This window comes from Myotis brandtii, unplaced genomic scaffold (assembly GCF_000412655.1).
Source record: "Myotis brandtii unplaced genomic scaffold, ASM41265v1 scaffold63, whole genome shotgun sequence".
Lineage (NCBI taxonomy): Eukaryota > Metazoa > Chordata > Mammalia > Chiroptera > Vespertilionidae > Myotis > Myotis brandtii.
Window position 1 is genome coordinate 2,547,882 of NW_005370411.1, and position 14,909 is coordinate 2,562,790.

The 14,909-nt window shown below is 38.2% G+C and overlaps 1 protein-coding gene across 1 annotated transcript in view; it reads right to left on the reverse strand.

Moving 5' to 3' along the window:
* Window positions 1-11,632: 11,632 nt before the first annotated feature.
* Window positions 11,633-14,909, reverse strand: part of ADGRG7 (adhesion G protein-coupled receptor G7) — a 15,652-nt gene continuing 12,375 nt past the window's right edge. Inside the window, exon 4 of the mRNA XM_014528298.1 lies at window positions 11,633-11,939. Within this exon, the coding sequence (XP_014383784.1) occupies window positions 11,658-11,939 (282 nt within the window). The 3' untranslated portion in view covers window positions 11,633-11,657. The remainder of the gene's footprint in view (window positions 11,940-14,909) is intronic.

The following is a 14,909-nucleotide window of genomic DNA, read 5'->3' on the forward strand; positions in this document are numbered from 1 at the left end:
GTCGTACGCCAATTACCATGTTTCTCTTTTATTAGTGTAGATGATTTTCTGGGATAAATTATTTGCACTCAATACATCCATGCTGTTCCATACAGCTGGAGTTCATTTGTTTTCATTACTGAACCGTATTTCTTTTAGGGAGTATACCACAAATTTTCACTTTCAGTTTTTGCTCTGTGCCTCTTGTACATGTCTCTTGTATGAGCATATCTGTATCTGGTATTGTCTGCCCTGTGTGTGGATAGCAGGCATTTAATGAACATCTGTTGAGTCAATAAAGTAATTATTACTATTTCTGTAATGAGACAGTTGCTGATGCTACAGGTCTCTGTACTTCGGCTCCCAAAAATACAGGTGATAACTGGCCCACAGAGTAATAACCTGAATTGATCCAGTTACCACCATTACCAAAAATATGGTTTCTCCCACAGAATGTGGAGACACTGATTTTAGTTACTATTGCTTTTTAATAGTAAAGCCCAAAAGGCTAAGTTAGCAAATAATTATCATTTGCTAAACACTTATGGTCACATTGATGCTTATTAACATAAGCATCAATCAATCGTTCTAGGAATTCCATATATAATCATACCTTTAAAGCAGTTAGAAAACATTTTACCTTCTCCTTTTGTGTGGAGATTAGAAAAGTAGTGGACCAGAGAAAATTTGACTTCATGCTCACCTGGCCCTTTATCCTCTGTCCAGGTGAATTTGGTTTTATATGAACACCAAGAATAGCCTTGAATCAGAAATGTGAAAGTTTGAAATATGTGAAGAAAGGAGAACCCGTGTAAAGAAATACCTTTGACCCCACCTGTATCAAGGGGCGAAATGAGGCTCTATGTTCAAAGGTTACTTTCCATGTTTCACAGACATCTGAAGAAGGGTTGTGGTCTTGAGAGAGGCAGTCAACTCACTTACCTACCATCTGCTCTTTCTTCCTAAAAGTCTGTTTGGCTAGAACTTTTCAAATAGAAGAGGGGAAATCCTAAGAATGAAAAACAGGAGATCTCAGAATGGACAGGAAATGGAACAATGACTGTGAGCCTTGTAAGCAAGTTTGACGAAACTTGTGTTTCATCGTGTTCTCCTTTAGCAGTTAGTATAAATCATTTTGAAAATTTCAGTCAGCTCAGCTACCCTCAAGGGAACCAAAAAAAAGGAGGTAAGTTTCTCCTTGGATGAAAATTGCAAGGAGAAGTTATGTGCCTCTTGAGAATGAGCTCTTTTGTGGTGACAGTCAGCTAAGTGAGGAAAACTCCAAACAGCAGGTGGAAACTCATTAGGACCGAATAGGGGACAGTTGGTCGGATCAGCCTCCCCTCCACTGGCCAGAAAAAAAAAAAAAAAGATCTGTTTGCATAAACAAAAGAAGCTGCCCCCTGCTGCAGAATGAATAAAGGAGAAAGTTATGACATTCTTACCATGTACCTTTGAGTGAGTCATTCTTAGCACCAGCTAAGCAAAACACTTCAGTCTATACATCTATTAAGACCCTAAAATGTTTTGCTTTATCATGGGGTTCCATGTCCAACCCCTCATTAGAGAAGTTGTTCCTTGAAGACAGTTCTTCCTAGGCACGTCGTCAGTATTAAATACCTATTTATTGAATGAAAGAACGGAAACTGAGTTCCCCACCATTTCATAGGGCGAGCTTTCAGAAACAAGGAGCAGCCATCACTGGTAAGTTCCTAGCTCCCAATGATATAAAATGTTATCCATGAGTAATTTAAAATCGCTTACTTTTCTTCATTTACATCTCCTGGAAACAGTGCTGAGTTTCCTCTGTGCACTTTTTCAGAGTTTAGGTTGAAAGACTAATGCCACAAGGTGTACAGGTGACCTTACAACTTTTCATTTGATTAAGAGGAGCTTAAGCAACAACGGATGGTTGCCAGAGGGAAGGGGACTTGGGGGGGGAGGGGGCTGGGTGAAAAAGTGTGAAGGGAGTAAGAAGTACAAATAAGTATCTACAAAATAGTTACAGGGATGTAAAGTACAGCATAGGGAATATAGTCAGTAATGTGGAATGACGAAGTAAGGTGCCAAATGGGTACTCGAAATGTCATGCAGATTATCACTTCATAAATTATATAAATGTCTAACCACTGTGTTGTACACCTGAAACTAATACAAAATAATATTAAATGTCAACTTTAATTGAAAAATAAAATAATACGCCAGCTATGAATAAATGAGTAAATATCTCAAAAAAAAAAGAGTAGCCTTTTTCAGCTTTTTTTAGAAACCTAGATGTCTGATTCTAGAAATTATACATGGCAAATCAAACTCTGGGAACCTTTAAGCTCTTGAACCTCTAACACTTATGCCAATGATCCTGCTTTTGTCCGACCATATAATTGCATAATTAAACAAGGCATTCTCAATAAGCCATTTCAACAAAGAAAAACACATTCATAATAAAAGATGCAAAGTAAACCACAATATGTCATTTTCACATTAATTTTATAAAAATCAAAGTTTCATACCACTTTATAAGGGTATGGAAAAATAGACATAATACTTTGCTGAAGAGGGGCATAAATTGATGCAAACTAAAAGGTGTTATGGTAATGTTTACCAACATCTAGAACACCCAACCCTGTATGACCCAGCAATTCTATTTCTGGGGTACCAGAGAAACCCTTGCACATGAGAACACAGATACCAATTCATGTATTATTTTCAAGGAAAAGACTATAGCTCAATTAAAAGAATATACACACATACAGTTTGATCTCAAAAATATTTTATTGAGTGAAAAAGCAAGTTTCAGAAAGTTAGGTTACTGTGCAGGAAAAAGTTAACATAGCAGCCCGAGACTGCTGTACTTAGGAAGACTGCTTACAAGGTTGGCCCACAGCTAGTGTCTGGGAACTAGGATTCCGGGAGCATTCCCAACATTCTTTGATAAGAGTGGTGCACTGTATCCAATCAAAAAATGGGCAAAGGTCCTAAATAGACTCTTTTTGAAAGAGGACATACAGAAGGCCCAGAGACATATGAAAACATGCTCGAGGTCCCTAATCATCTGAGAGATGCAAATCAAAACAACAATGAGGTACCATCTCACACCTGTCAGAATAGCTGTCATCAACAAATCAATAAACGACAAGTGTTGGCGAGGATGCAGAAAAAAGGAACCCTCGTGCACTGCTGGTGGGAATGCAGACTGGTGCAGCCACTGCGGAAAAACAGTATGGAGTTTCCTCAAAAACTTAAAAATGGAACTCGCATTTGACCCAGTATTCCCACTTCTAGGACTATATCCCAAGAAACTAGAAACACCAATCAGAAAGGATATATGCACCCCTATGTTCATAGCAGCACAATTTACCATATCTAAGATTTGGAAACAGCCTAAGTGCCCATCAGCAGATGAGTGGATTCAAAAAAACTGTGGCACATCTACACAATGGAATACTATGCTGCTATAAAAAAGGAGCTTTTACCATTTGCAACAGCATGGATGGAACTGAAGAGCATTATGCTAAGCGAAATAAGCCAGTTGGAGAAAGCTAAATATCACATGATCTCACTCATATGTGGGATATAATGAACAACATAAACTGATGAACAAAAATAGATCCAGAGATAAGGTAATACTGAACAGACCATCCAACCTCAGAGAGAAGGGTGGAGGGGTTGTGCTGTGGGCGGTGGGGGCTTGTCCTGCAGGGGGGAGTGGCCGGAAGGGGGGTCAACTGGAGAAAAAGGAGACATATGTAATACTTTAAACAATAATAAAAAAAAAGAATGGTGCACCGTGCTAAACTGTATAAATAATGTGGTTTATGCTGAACACCTTCGTGCTTTCTGGGAGTATGAGATTTTGGAACATGCCAGGCTGAGGGTGCCTGTGTGACCAGTCCCAAATAACAACCTGGGCACTGAGTTTCTAAGGAGCTTCTCTGGTAGACCACATTTCACACGTGCAGTCACAATTCATTGTTGAGAAGCTAAGCACACCCTATGTGACTGGAAAAGAACTTTTGGAAGCTTGTGCCTGGTTTCCTCCAGACATTACCCCATGTGACTTTTTCCTTTGCTAATTTTGTTTTATGTTGTTTTGCTGCAATTAATCTTAAGTCATGAATCTGACTCTATGCTGAATCCTATAATATACTGCAAGTTCTCCTGCTGAATTATTGAATCTGGAGGTGGTCTTGGGGACCACTGAATTAGTTCTCTATATCATTTATTTTTTAAAAAGAGAGAAAAGAAAGAAGCACACACACGACTGAATTTCTATGGGTATATAATTCTGTGTATACCTATTTCTTAAAATCTGAAAGGATACACATCAAACTTATTACAGTGGTTAACTGTGGGGAGAGGAGAAAGGAAGAGGCGAGGAGAGGCCTGAGTTTGGTAGAAATTAGTCAAAGAGAATTTTGGCTCTTTCTGGCATGCTCATTTTAATTTATTTTCTCTTTTTAAGAAAAATATACACATGCAATACTTGGGTGAAAAAAGTATTATAAATTCATTTAAAAATAATTTAATCCTGCTTTTAGAGCTGGTAGGGAATTCAGAGTTCACTTAGTCCCACCCATCCCCTTACAAAGGTAGAGCTTCAGGCTTATGCGCAGAGAGGCCAATGTCCTGCCTCAAGTCACATAACTTGTAGTTGGGACCACAACTCCCTGACCACCATGCGTCCTAATCTGCAGTCTCTTGGTATGTACTGTGGCCAAGAAAAAACAAACAAAACAAAACTCTTCTTTTTTTGTTATTGCAAAGGTTCAGAAGGTCTCAGCTGTTACATCATGGTTATAGCAGCTTATATCAAAGTTCAACAAATTATCAATGTCATACTTCCACGTGTAACAAAGCTCTACTGGAAGAAGATAAAAATTGGACTATAGTTCCCTGGGAAATATAGTTTGAGAGAGATAGCAGCATTAGATCATACCACTCTGCTTTTCTTTTTCGTTGTCTTCTTTGTTTAAAAAAAGGATAACATATTAAGTAGGATTTTTCAGAAACATGATCAGTATATTTGGAAAAGGATTTATAACCTATTTCAACTTTTTGAAAAACTTCACAAATCAGAACTTTAAAAACTAACTCCAAACTTTATATATTGCTATTGGTAGTATAAAATGATACAACCACTTTGGAAAACTCGTTGGCAGTTCCTTACAGTTAAATACATATATTTACTCTGTGACTCAACACTTTTACTCTTAGGTATTTCAAGAGAAAACACACGTTCACACAAAGACTTATTGTATTAAGTTTATATCAGTTTTATTCATGGTTTTCAAAACTTGGAAATGACCAAATGTCCATAAACTGGTGAATGCATAAGTAAAATGTGTTCTATCCAAACAACTGAATTTTTTTTAGAGCAAGATGGCATGTTATATATTTATTTCTGTAACTCACAATCCCCTTTTTTGAAATTCAATATTATATCAGTTTTATGTATACAGCGTAGTGGTTAGACATTTATATAACTTACGAAGTGGCCCCCCAATAAGTCTAGTACCCTCCTGACACCATTCATTGTATCATTGAATATATTCACTATGCTGCATTTTACATCCCCATGACTATTTTGTAACTGCTAATTTGTACTTCTTAATCCCTTCACCTTCTTCATCCAGCTCCCACCCCCATCCCATTTGGTAATCATCAGTTTGTTCTTGGTACCTATGAGTTTGTTTCTGTTTTGTTTGTTTGTTAATTTCAAAACAACTGAATTCTACTAAGCAATGAAAAGAAGCAAGCCACTGAGACACACAACATGGCTGAATCTCAAAAACACAGTGATGAGTGAAAGAAACCAGACTCTGACATTCGAGAACAGGCAGAAGTATTTCATGGTCATAGAAAGCAGGTCAGTGGTTGCCTAGGGCTGGGGATCCGGGAAGGGTTTCACTGGGAAGGAGAACTAGAGAACTTTATAGGGTGGTAGAAATGTTCTTAATCTTGTATGGGGTGGTGGTTTCACAGGTGTATGCATTTGTTAAATTCATCTAATTGTACACTTAAAATTGGTGATTTTATTTCGTGTAAATTACAGATCAATAAAGTTTATTTAAAATTTTTAAAAAAGAGAGAACAAGCCCCTTACCAAAGCAAACAAACAAAACAGAAAACAAACTCCAATAACCAAATTAAGAAAAACCACTTTACTATTTTTAAAGGAAGAAACAGTCTTCAGTGCCTCATTTGTGATTCTGAAGGTTCTTGTGGTGCATTAAGTGTGTGTCTTTGTAGATCCGTAGTGTTGTGTAACTTTGAAGTAACACTGAACATCACCGTGACTGTTTAGCATACACTTAGCAAACTGGCAGGCATGGAAGCTGCATTTACAAATGTGATAACCCTTCTGTTCATTCAAAACAGTTTACCCTCTCATTTGGCAATATATCCAGATGGACATTAAGAAAACTTAATACCAATTTCAAGTAGTGTTGGAATAACTATGTGTCTGTTTAATTGTTAAGAGATATGTGATTTGTGTGATCATGTTTCCCTATTTTATGTTGGTTGTCAGAAAGCTGATAGTCCAATCTGTGGCCCACTCGTAGCAAAAATACCAGACCTTATAACATGCTTCTTGGGTACTAATCTCATTCCTGGTTTCTTACTTTTTGCTCCTAGATTATTTTCCCTTCCTCCTGATTTTCTTACTTAATCAGTTTTTCAGCAACTGTTATATATTATTTTCAAATACACATTTTAATACTGTACCTATATGTAAATAAAGTAATATAGATGATGCATACATAACACTACTTTGAATCTTTTGTGTGTGTTAATCAATAATTGTTAATAAAGCTTATTCCTCTCTCCTCCAAGATTTAATGTTTTATTTTTAAGAAAAGGTAGATGGACAAAAACAGTCAAAAAATGTATTTGAGAGGGAAAAATAACTTTGTCATAGAACCTCATCCAACTGCTGAATGATGTAATGAAGGGTTAGACATGTCATGTGCCTGTCACACATGATTCGTTTGTCTTTGGTTGGCATATTTATGCCCCTGTTCTTCATTTTAAAAGCTTCTTACATAGTCCCTAACATATTCCTTAACCCTAAATAAAAAATAATCTGCCTATATGAGGACACATAAACTCAAAAATTGCTAAATCCTTTCTAAATCTTTTGGATATTTAAAATTAAATGCAGAGGGGGCATTTTATTATATTAAAAAGAGAATAAAATAATAAAATGAAGGAAATATTTTCACCAAATTACTCTAATGAAAAGGAACTCCTGAGAATTTATCTTAAGGAAATAATTAAAAAGAAAGGAAAAATATAGGTACTAACTCATTCAACACTATAATATTAAAAATGGAAATGATATAAGTATCCAGTAATAAAACAACTTAGTAAACTATACCAAATTATGCAATCATTAATTATTATAAGGATTTCATTAGTAGGTGATTTAAAGTAATAATCAGAATAAGTTTTTTTTTTTTAGCTACTAGAGGCCCCGTGCACCGATTCATGCACTGGTGGGGTCCCTCAGCCTGGCCTGCGGGGATCGGGCCAAAACTGGCTCTCTGACATCCCCTGAGGGGTCCTGGATTGCAAGAGGGTGGTTATCAGGTGAAGCACCCCAGAATTGGGCGGCTCCCTCCCTCTGGTTCCAGGTGTGTCACCCGAGGACCGCCACTGCCAAGTGACGGCAGCTTGGCAGCTCCTGCATTGAGCGTCTGCCCCCTGGTGGTCAGTGTGAGTCATAGCGACTGGTCGGTCAGCTGGTTGGCCAGTCAGCTTAGGCTTTTACATATATAGATAATTACAGTTATGTAAAATTCTTATACAATCAAACAAAGAGCATAAGGGAACATGACAAAACAGACATTATTAATATGTTTGGATAGGGAATTGTGGATTTTGCTTTTAAAAATATATACTCTGTGAGTATCTTTTAAAATCGTTATAAGATGGTGAACACAGTGTTTTAAAAATATAAATGTAAATGTAACCTGCCCCATCTCCACCCCTGAACCTTTGCCCGCAGGTTCTACACATAATCCTAGTGGCTCTGTCTTGGACCTAATCTGCCAGCCAGGTACTTAAAGCCCCAGGGTCACATTAAGGAGGTTCCAGAGAACCAGAGAGCTCCTATGGTTGACAGGCTGATATAATCTAGTCAACACTTTTGGCCAGGGTTTCCCAAATGTTTGCAAAGAATGCCAAGCTCTTCTGATGAGGCAATGACCAACTGATAGCAATGACCTCGAGAATAATCTCTATTTGTTGGTGACAGAAAAAAGAAAGAAAGGCAAGATAAACTTTAAAATGGGAAGAGTTCGGGGAAGAAAAAAAAAAAAAAGGGAGAAAATAAAAGGAAGAAAGAAAGGCAAGATAAACTTTAAAATGAGAAGAGTTTGGGGGGGGGAAAAAAGCAATCCAGACTCTTGCAATTAAAGAGTGAGCTCTGAACTGACAGTTAAGACCCAGGAAAGGAAATTCAAAGGTCAGGGTGATTTGTTTCCAAAGAAACTACATGTGCTGCCACAATCAAAAGGCTAAAGGGCGCTGTTATCACACAATATAAATCAGAACCACAAAAGTTGGCCTCATATAAGATCACAAAAACCAGTTCTGCAGTAATCTCAGTTTTCCTTTCCTGAAATTTTCTTTAAGTAAGTCACTCTTCCACTTCTACAGTCTCTATCCTTGCTCCTCAACTCCCAAGGCAACAAATAAGTTCTTGCTTTCCTTACCCACCCCATTCAAACCCTGCTCAGACAAGGATCTAATAGGCTTATTCAGAGTAAAATGAGTGATGAGCCTAAAGGTTGTTGGTTGCCTTCCTAGAGGGTACTTGTATTTTGTCAGGCGATGTAGTGGATGCTGCCAGCATCCCATGCTTGGTATAACTGTCCTTTCTCCACTTCAGGATATCCTGTCAACCAAGCCGTCCCCCATTCCTCCACTTCACAGCGGGTATGTGACCCAGGCTGAACACAACGCCTGTGGGCACACGACCAAGCAAGGTGTGCCAGTTCTTAGGTCCTTTCCTCTCCCTCCCCCTGCTGAGCTCCATATCGCAGGGGAATGAGCCCCACAGGCTCCTGGCTCCGCTGGCTTCTGGCTGGCTACAGCCGACGGGAGACACTGATGGGAGGTTGCAAGGCAGAAGGATGGAGATGCCAATGGCCAGTTTCCACCCATGTCTACCCCATTTGAGAATAAAGCCAAACACAGAAGCACAAAGAGCCAAAACAAAACAGGGAGATAAAAAGAATCTTGACACATTCTTTGAACTCCTTGCATTTGAACTCTAAACCTAAAGTTAAACAGGGAGATAAAAAGAATCTTGACACATTCATTGAACTCCTTGCATTTGAACTCTAAACCTAAAGTTAATATTATCATATATTTTATGCCCCAAACCAGGACACTTTCGAGAGTAAAAGGGGCTGCTAGTAATACCTAAGTCAGGACAACAGGCACAAATTGAGACTGGTCCAGGCAAACCAGAACCCTATCTAAAACCAACCTGGCCTTTGGACTTTACAATTAATTGAGCCATTACATTCTCTTTGACCCTTAACCTAATTTGAGTTGGATCTCTATCACTAAACAAAAAGATCCCTTTAAATAGAATTGTTTCCTCGTGGTTGGATTTCAGGGTAGGTACATCATTGTCTGCCTGACTTTGCCTCCACAGTATGCATGTGGAGCTTGCAAATTTATGGTATAGCTATTCCAGGAATGTTACAAGGAATTCTGATTCCTATATTCCAAGAATGCTGAAAAGGTGCAAAAAAAAAAAACAAACTAAAATCACCAAGGGAACACATGTACTCCACCCTCAGAGTAAATGTGGCTCTTTGGTGCTTTTTTTCATATTTAAAATGGCCCTTACTTAAGATTTAATTTTATCTGAATATATATTTTGGGAAATAGAGTAGGTCAACCACATCTTATAATTTTCCCTGTGTCCAGCCCCTACCTAGGCGTAGCACTATAACACCACTAAAACACTGATCTCTGAGAACTGCTTTTCTGCTTTATTCTTTTCCCTTTACCTTTCTCCATTACCCTGTAGGGTCTCAGTTATTCTACAAATGAAACAGGCTCTTATTGTCTTATCTAGAAATCCAACAGTCATTTAAAACCACTTCCATAAAAAACACATGTAGTTTAGGGTGTGGTGAAAAGGGTATGCCAAAGCTCACCTGACATGTTTGTGCCTTAGTTCAGTGTACTCACAGCAGCTGCCTAGTTCATGACAAAACAGGACACAGCAAGTCAAAGACTGTCTCTCCTAATTCCAGTGGGAGTACCCCCCAACCCAGTGGAGGTCATTTTTTTATTTAGGAAGTCATTCATAATTCAAGTGGTTAAAATTTCATGAGCAATTAGATCTTTCAAAAGCCATAGGGGTGACTGTGACTAACATTTTCACTTTGTGAGTCTCTGTGTCATTTCATCAATAAAAAGACAGATACATTAAGAAGTGGGAGGAAATATCCAGAGGTGTTAGTAACCAGCTAATCTTTCCATTTCTTGCTGCCTGTTTCTCATACAGCCAACTCCTGGGTCATAAAACATGATTTTTTAAAACAAAAAAAAAATAAAAAATTCCCTTTCCAGAGGTTAAATGGATACAAAATTCTTAATTGGAATGAGAAGGCTAACCCCTGTTTTGTAAAAACTACTGTTTGGAATTCTCTGCTATTTTTTAGACGGCCTCTTATTCTAAAAAAAATAACTTTGCTTTCTAGCCTGCTTTAGCCTGTTTGAATAATGAGGAAGATAAACTTAGCTGTCTGACTTTGTAGGCCAGAGACTAGATATGCCTATACTCTCAATGCCATGCCAGGTGTATTTTTTAATTGGATAGAACTGTGTAGTTTTCAAGGCTACCAGCGAGATAACCACTAAGCACACATAGGGCTGGCTCTTTCATAAAAAGGGAAGTTCTGCTTGTAGCTCTGCTTAGAATTTGAATTCATTTTCTCTAAGCCCACTGCGGTGAATAAAGTGTGACTCCAAGCTCTCTGAGCATTGCTTGATTTATTCTGGTTCTCAGTAACAGGAAAGTATAAGCACATACAAATTTTAAGTATTCACAGATCAAAAGTCTGATACATAAAAGCAATTCTTTGCAGTGTTCATCAGAAATCATTTTCTAGATGGTAAATTTTTCTCCTTGTATCCTTTGTAGTAAATCATAAAAGACTTTGTTTAGGTTCTACATTTTTACTGAAGTCACAGACTTTATGATATACACAGAGCAATGATAATCTTGAATTATTTTGAATGCTGGATGGGATTCTTCACTTCGTTCAGGTAAGAATCTGTTAAATAATAGAAAAAACTACCAAATCCAGTATCCCTGATGATAATAAACCACAGGTTGTACCTGATTTTTAACCTTGAGCCAAATATATTGAGGGAGAATTTTCTGAAGGACTGGGTAACAAAGGAAAGAAATAGAAAAAGCAAAACTCACATAAGTTGAATAAGAGAGACCACAAAAGGCAACAGCTTTACTGTCTAGATCAGCGGTTCTCAACCTGTGGGTCGCAAACAATGAAAATACATCCTGCATATCAGATATTTACATTACGATTCATAACAATAGCAAAATTACCGTTATGAAGTAGCAACGAAAATAATTTTATGGTAGGGGGTCACCACAACATGAGGAACTGTATTAAAGGGTCACAGCATTAGGAAGGTTGAGAACCACTGGAGGTGCTTATGCTTGCTTGGTCACTTTCAGAGAGTGTCGTTTCCTCAGTAACCACACTTGGCTCCAGCAGCCTAAAGCGTTCATTTAGGGCTGGGAATGACCTGAGCATGTTATACATCCTTACACGCAGCCTCATCCGGGTTGCTGATGGCAGCAACTTCACTCTCCCAGCAGATGACGACAGCGACTTCAACAATTTGGAAGCTTCATTCTGGAAGATTTTTGTTCTGACAGTGTAGAGGACAAAAATTTGCAATCCCTGGCAGATAGAATAAAAGCTTAATATTAGATAAGCACTGCGATACAGAACCAGGGAAGGGATTTTATTTCACCTTGTCACCTACCCTTTTCTCATCATTCACACAACTCCCCAACTTAAATTAATAACATCTGGCCCAGCCTATGGCACTCAGTGGTTGAGCATGGACCTATGAACCAGGAGGTCAGGGTTCAATTCCCCGTCAGAGCACATGCCCAACTTTCGGGCTTGATCCCCAGTAGGGGGCATGCAAGAGGCAACGGATAGAGGATTCTCCCTCCTCATTAATGTTTTCTATCTCTCCCTCTCCCTTCCTCTCTGAAATCAATAAAAATATTTTTTAAATATATATTAAATAACACCAGTAACTGAGTTCATAGTATTGTGCCAATGTTTACTTCTTTATTTTGACAACATAGTAGTGTTATACAAGGCATTATTATTAGGGAAAGCTGGGCAAAGAGTACATGGAACTCTACTGTTTTTGCAACTTCTTATAGTCAACTATCTCAAAATAAAAAGTTATTAAAAGTAAATATCCATGGATGTCTCCCAGATTGGCATCTATATGACCCCAAATTTTGTAAGAATTTATTTCTAGCCCTGGCCAATGTGACTCAGTTAAGCATCCTTCCATAGACCAAAAGGTGGCCAGTTGGATTCCCGATCAGGGCATATGCCCAGGTCAGATTTGGTCTCCAGTGGGGTGTATAGGGGAGGCAACTGATGGATGTTTTTCTCTCACATCAATGTTTCTCTCGCCATCTCCCTTCCTCTCTCTCTAAAATGAATAAAAACATTTTAAAAAGAATTTATTTCTATAATTAATATATTCCATAGATACTGTTTAGGAGACTTCTGATGTGGTAAGATAATCCAAAGATTCTGAGTTTGACTAATAGAATTGATACTTATTAGCAAGAGATAGACCAGTTCACTGGACAAAAGCAGGAAGATTAACTTGATTGTTAACCAACAGGTGGTATCTAACACATCTGAAAAAGACCTGGATGACACAAGGAAGTGTGCATGGGGTTTCAGAAGGACAAACATGGTCATTAGCCATCCTGATTGTTCAAGGGAGAGAAATTCATTTTGGAGAAATCTGGTCTCTAGAAAAGCTCCTTTTTTTGTGGGGTATACTATTTCATCTGGCTTTTCCAGAATTTAAATTCTAAGTCAAAGATAATACTAAATATAATTTCTGATTGTACAATAGTTAGGAAAAGACGTAGATCATGGAGAATTCATGAAGACACTGTCCTGTGGAAGTCAGTGGAATCCCAACATTTTTGTGCCCCCTAAAATCCCAAAGATGTTATTTGAAAAAACAAAATGTAGGCATCAAACTAATTATCACTAGCACAAAGATTAAATTGTGTCTTTTAAGTAATATCTGTAGCACTTAGCAAATAAATATGTATTAGCCTTATAGCATTCTACAACTAGAAGGAGCTTACATGTGAATTAATCTAGTCATTCCTACACTTTAAGGTACATTAAACTCACCTGGGCCCTACTTTAAAGTGGAGATTCCCAGCTCTTACCCTATAGACTCTGATTCAGTAGGTGAGGGGTGAAGGTGCCCAGAAATCAGCATTTTAACACACTGTGTACACTCTGATGTAGGCAATATTCAGAACCACTTTGAAAAGCACTGTGTCAATTTTAACACCCTCTTCCATTTTATATTTTACATGCCTCACTCAGAGAGGTGACTTACCTAAAATCATGAGTCAATAATATTAAACTTGAAAGACAGCCAAAGTCTCCTGACTTTTAGTGCGTGGGGCTCTTGCCCCATGGCCACCCTCAATTTTACCATGTAGTATGAACATTTTGTAATGGGCCTCTATTTTGTAATGTGCCTCTCCTATGCATGCAGAAGAGAATATCCTTGACCATACCTTTTTAAAGATACTTTTCTAAATTACTGGTAGCTTTAGGCAACAAGTCCATGGCCAATTGGCAATCCCAGACTAAGCTTACCCTATTTATTGCCCTTCTGGAGAGATTCCATTGGGAGTTGCCAACAGTAAAGAACTGCCATATATCTATTTAAACTTAGCACCAGGCACACATCCATTGTTTAAGGGAGTAATTCATAAAAGGCACTGAAGAGGGCTCTCTGGGATAGACAGTGAGGAGCTTACAAGTATTAAATGTGATGTTAGCAATTCATACAGATAAGCAGCTCTCCACACTTCACTAAACAAACTCCTCATCATTTGTGGCCAAGACAAATTTATCTAATGCCCTACCCAATGATTTCTATTTTGTATCAAAGATTTCCCTCCTCAGTGATATTTGATCAGAGCCAGAAACAACGAATATCAACTACACACAATGGATACTATTCTCAGCAACTTAATGAGACAATCACCAAACACTGCAGTTTACTTCACAAAATATTAGAGAAGTACAGCCCATCCTGATAGCTACTGCAAAAGATATACACAAGCATATTACTTGCACTAGAGAACTAATAACCTAGTTGAGGAGATGAGACTTCTATGTAAAAAAAAGTTAATTTTTGAGTACAAGAAGAAATGGGACAAGTGAACTTATAAAACTAAAATCCTTCTATTTTACTTGAGTTATCCTATCTAATAATAGAGAAACATGGTAATTAACTGCAACTTCGCTACCCTTCCCATTGGCTAATCAGTGAGATATACAAATTAACTGCCAACCAAGATGGCAGCCGGCAGCCACACAGCTGAAGCGAGCAGGAGGCTTGCTTGCTCCAGTGACGGAGGAAGCCAAGGTTCCCCGCCTGCTGCAGCCCAGCTCTGAGCTCCAGATGCAACAATGTTTCAATTATAGAAGCTAAACAAACCCAGATACCTGCTTTCAGCCAGCCACAGCCTCAGAGCTGGAGCCGGCTCTCAGCTCCAGTGACAGCTATAGAAGGTAAATAAATCCCAGAATTAAAAAAAAAGAAAAAAAAAGAGGCTGGGAGCTTCAGTC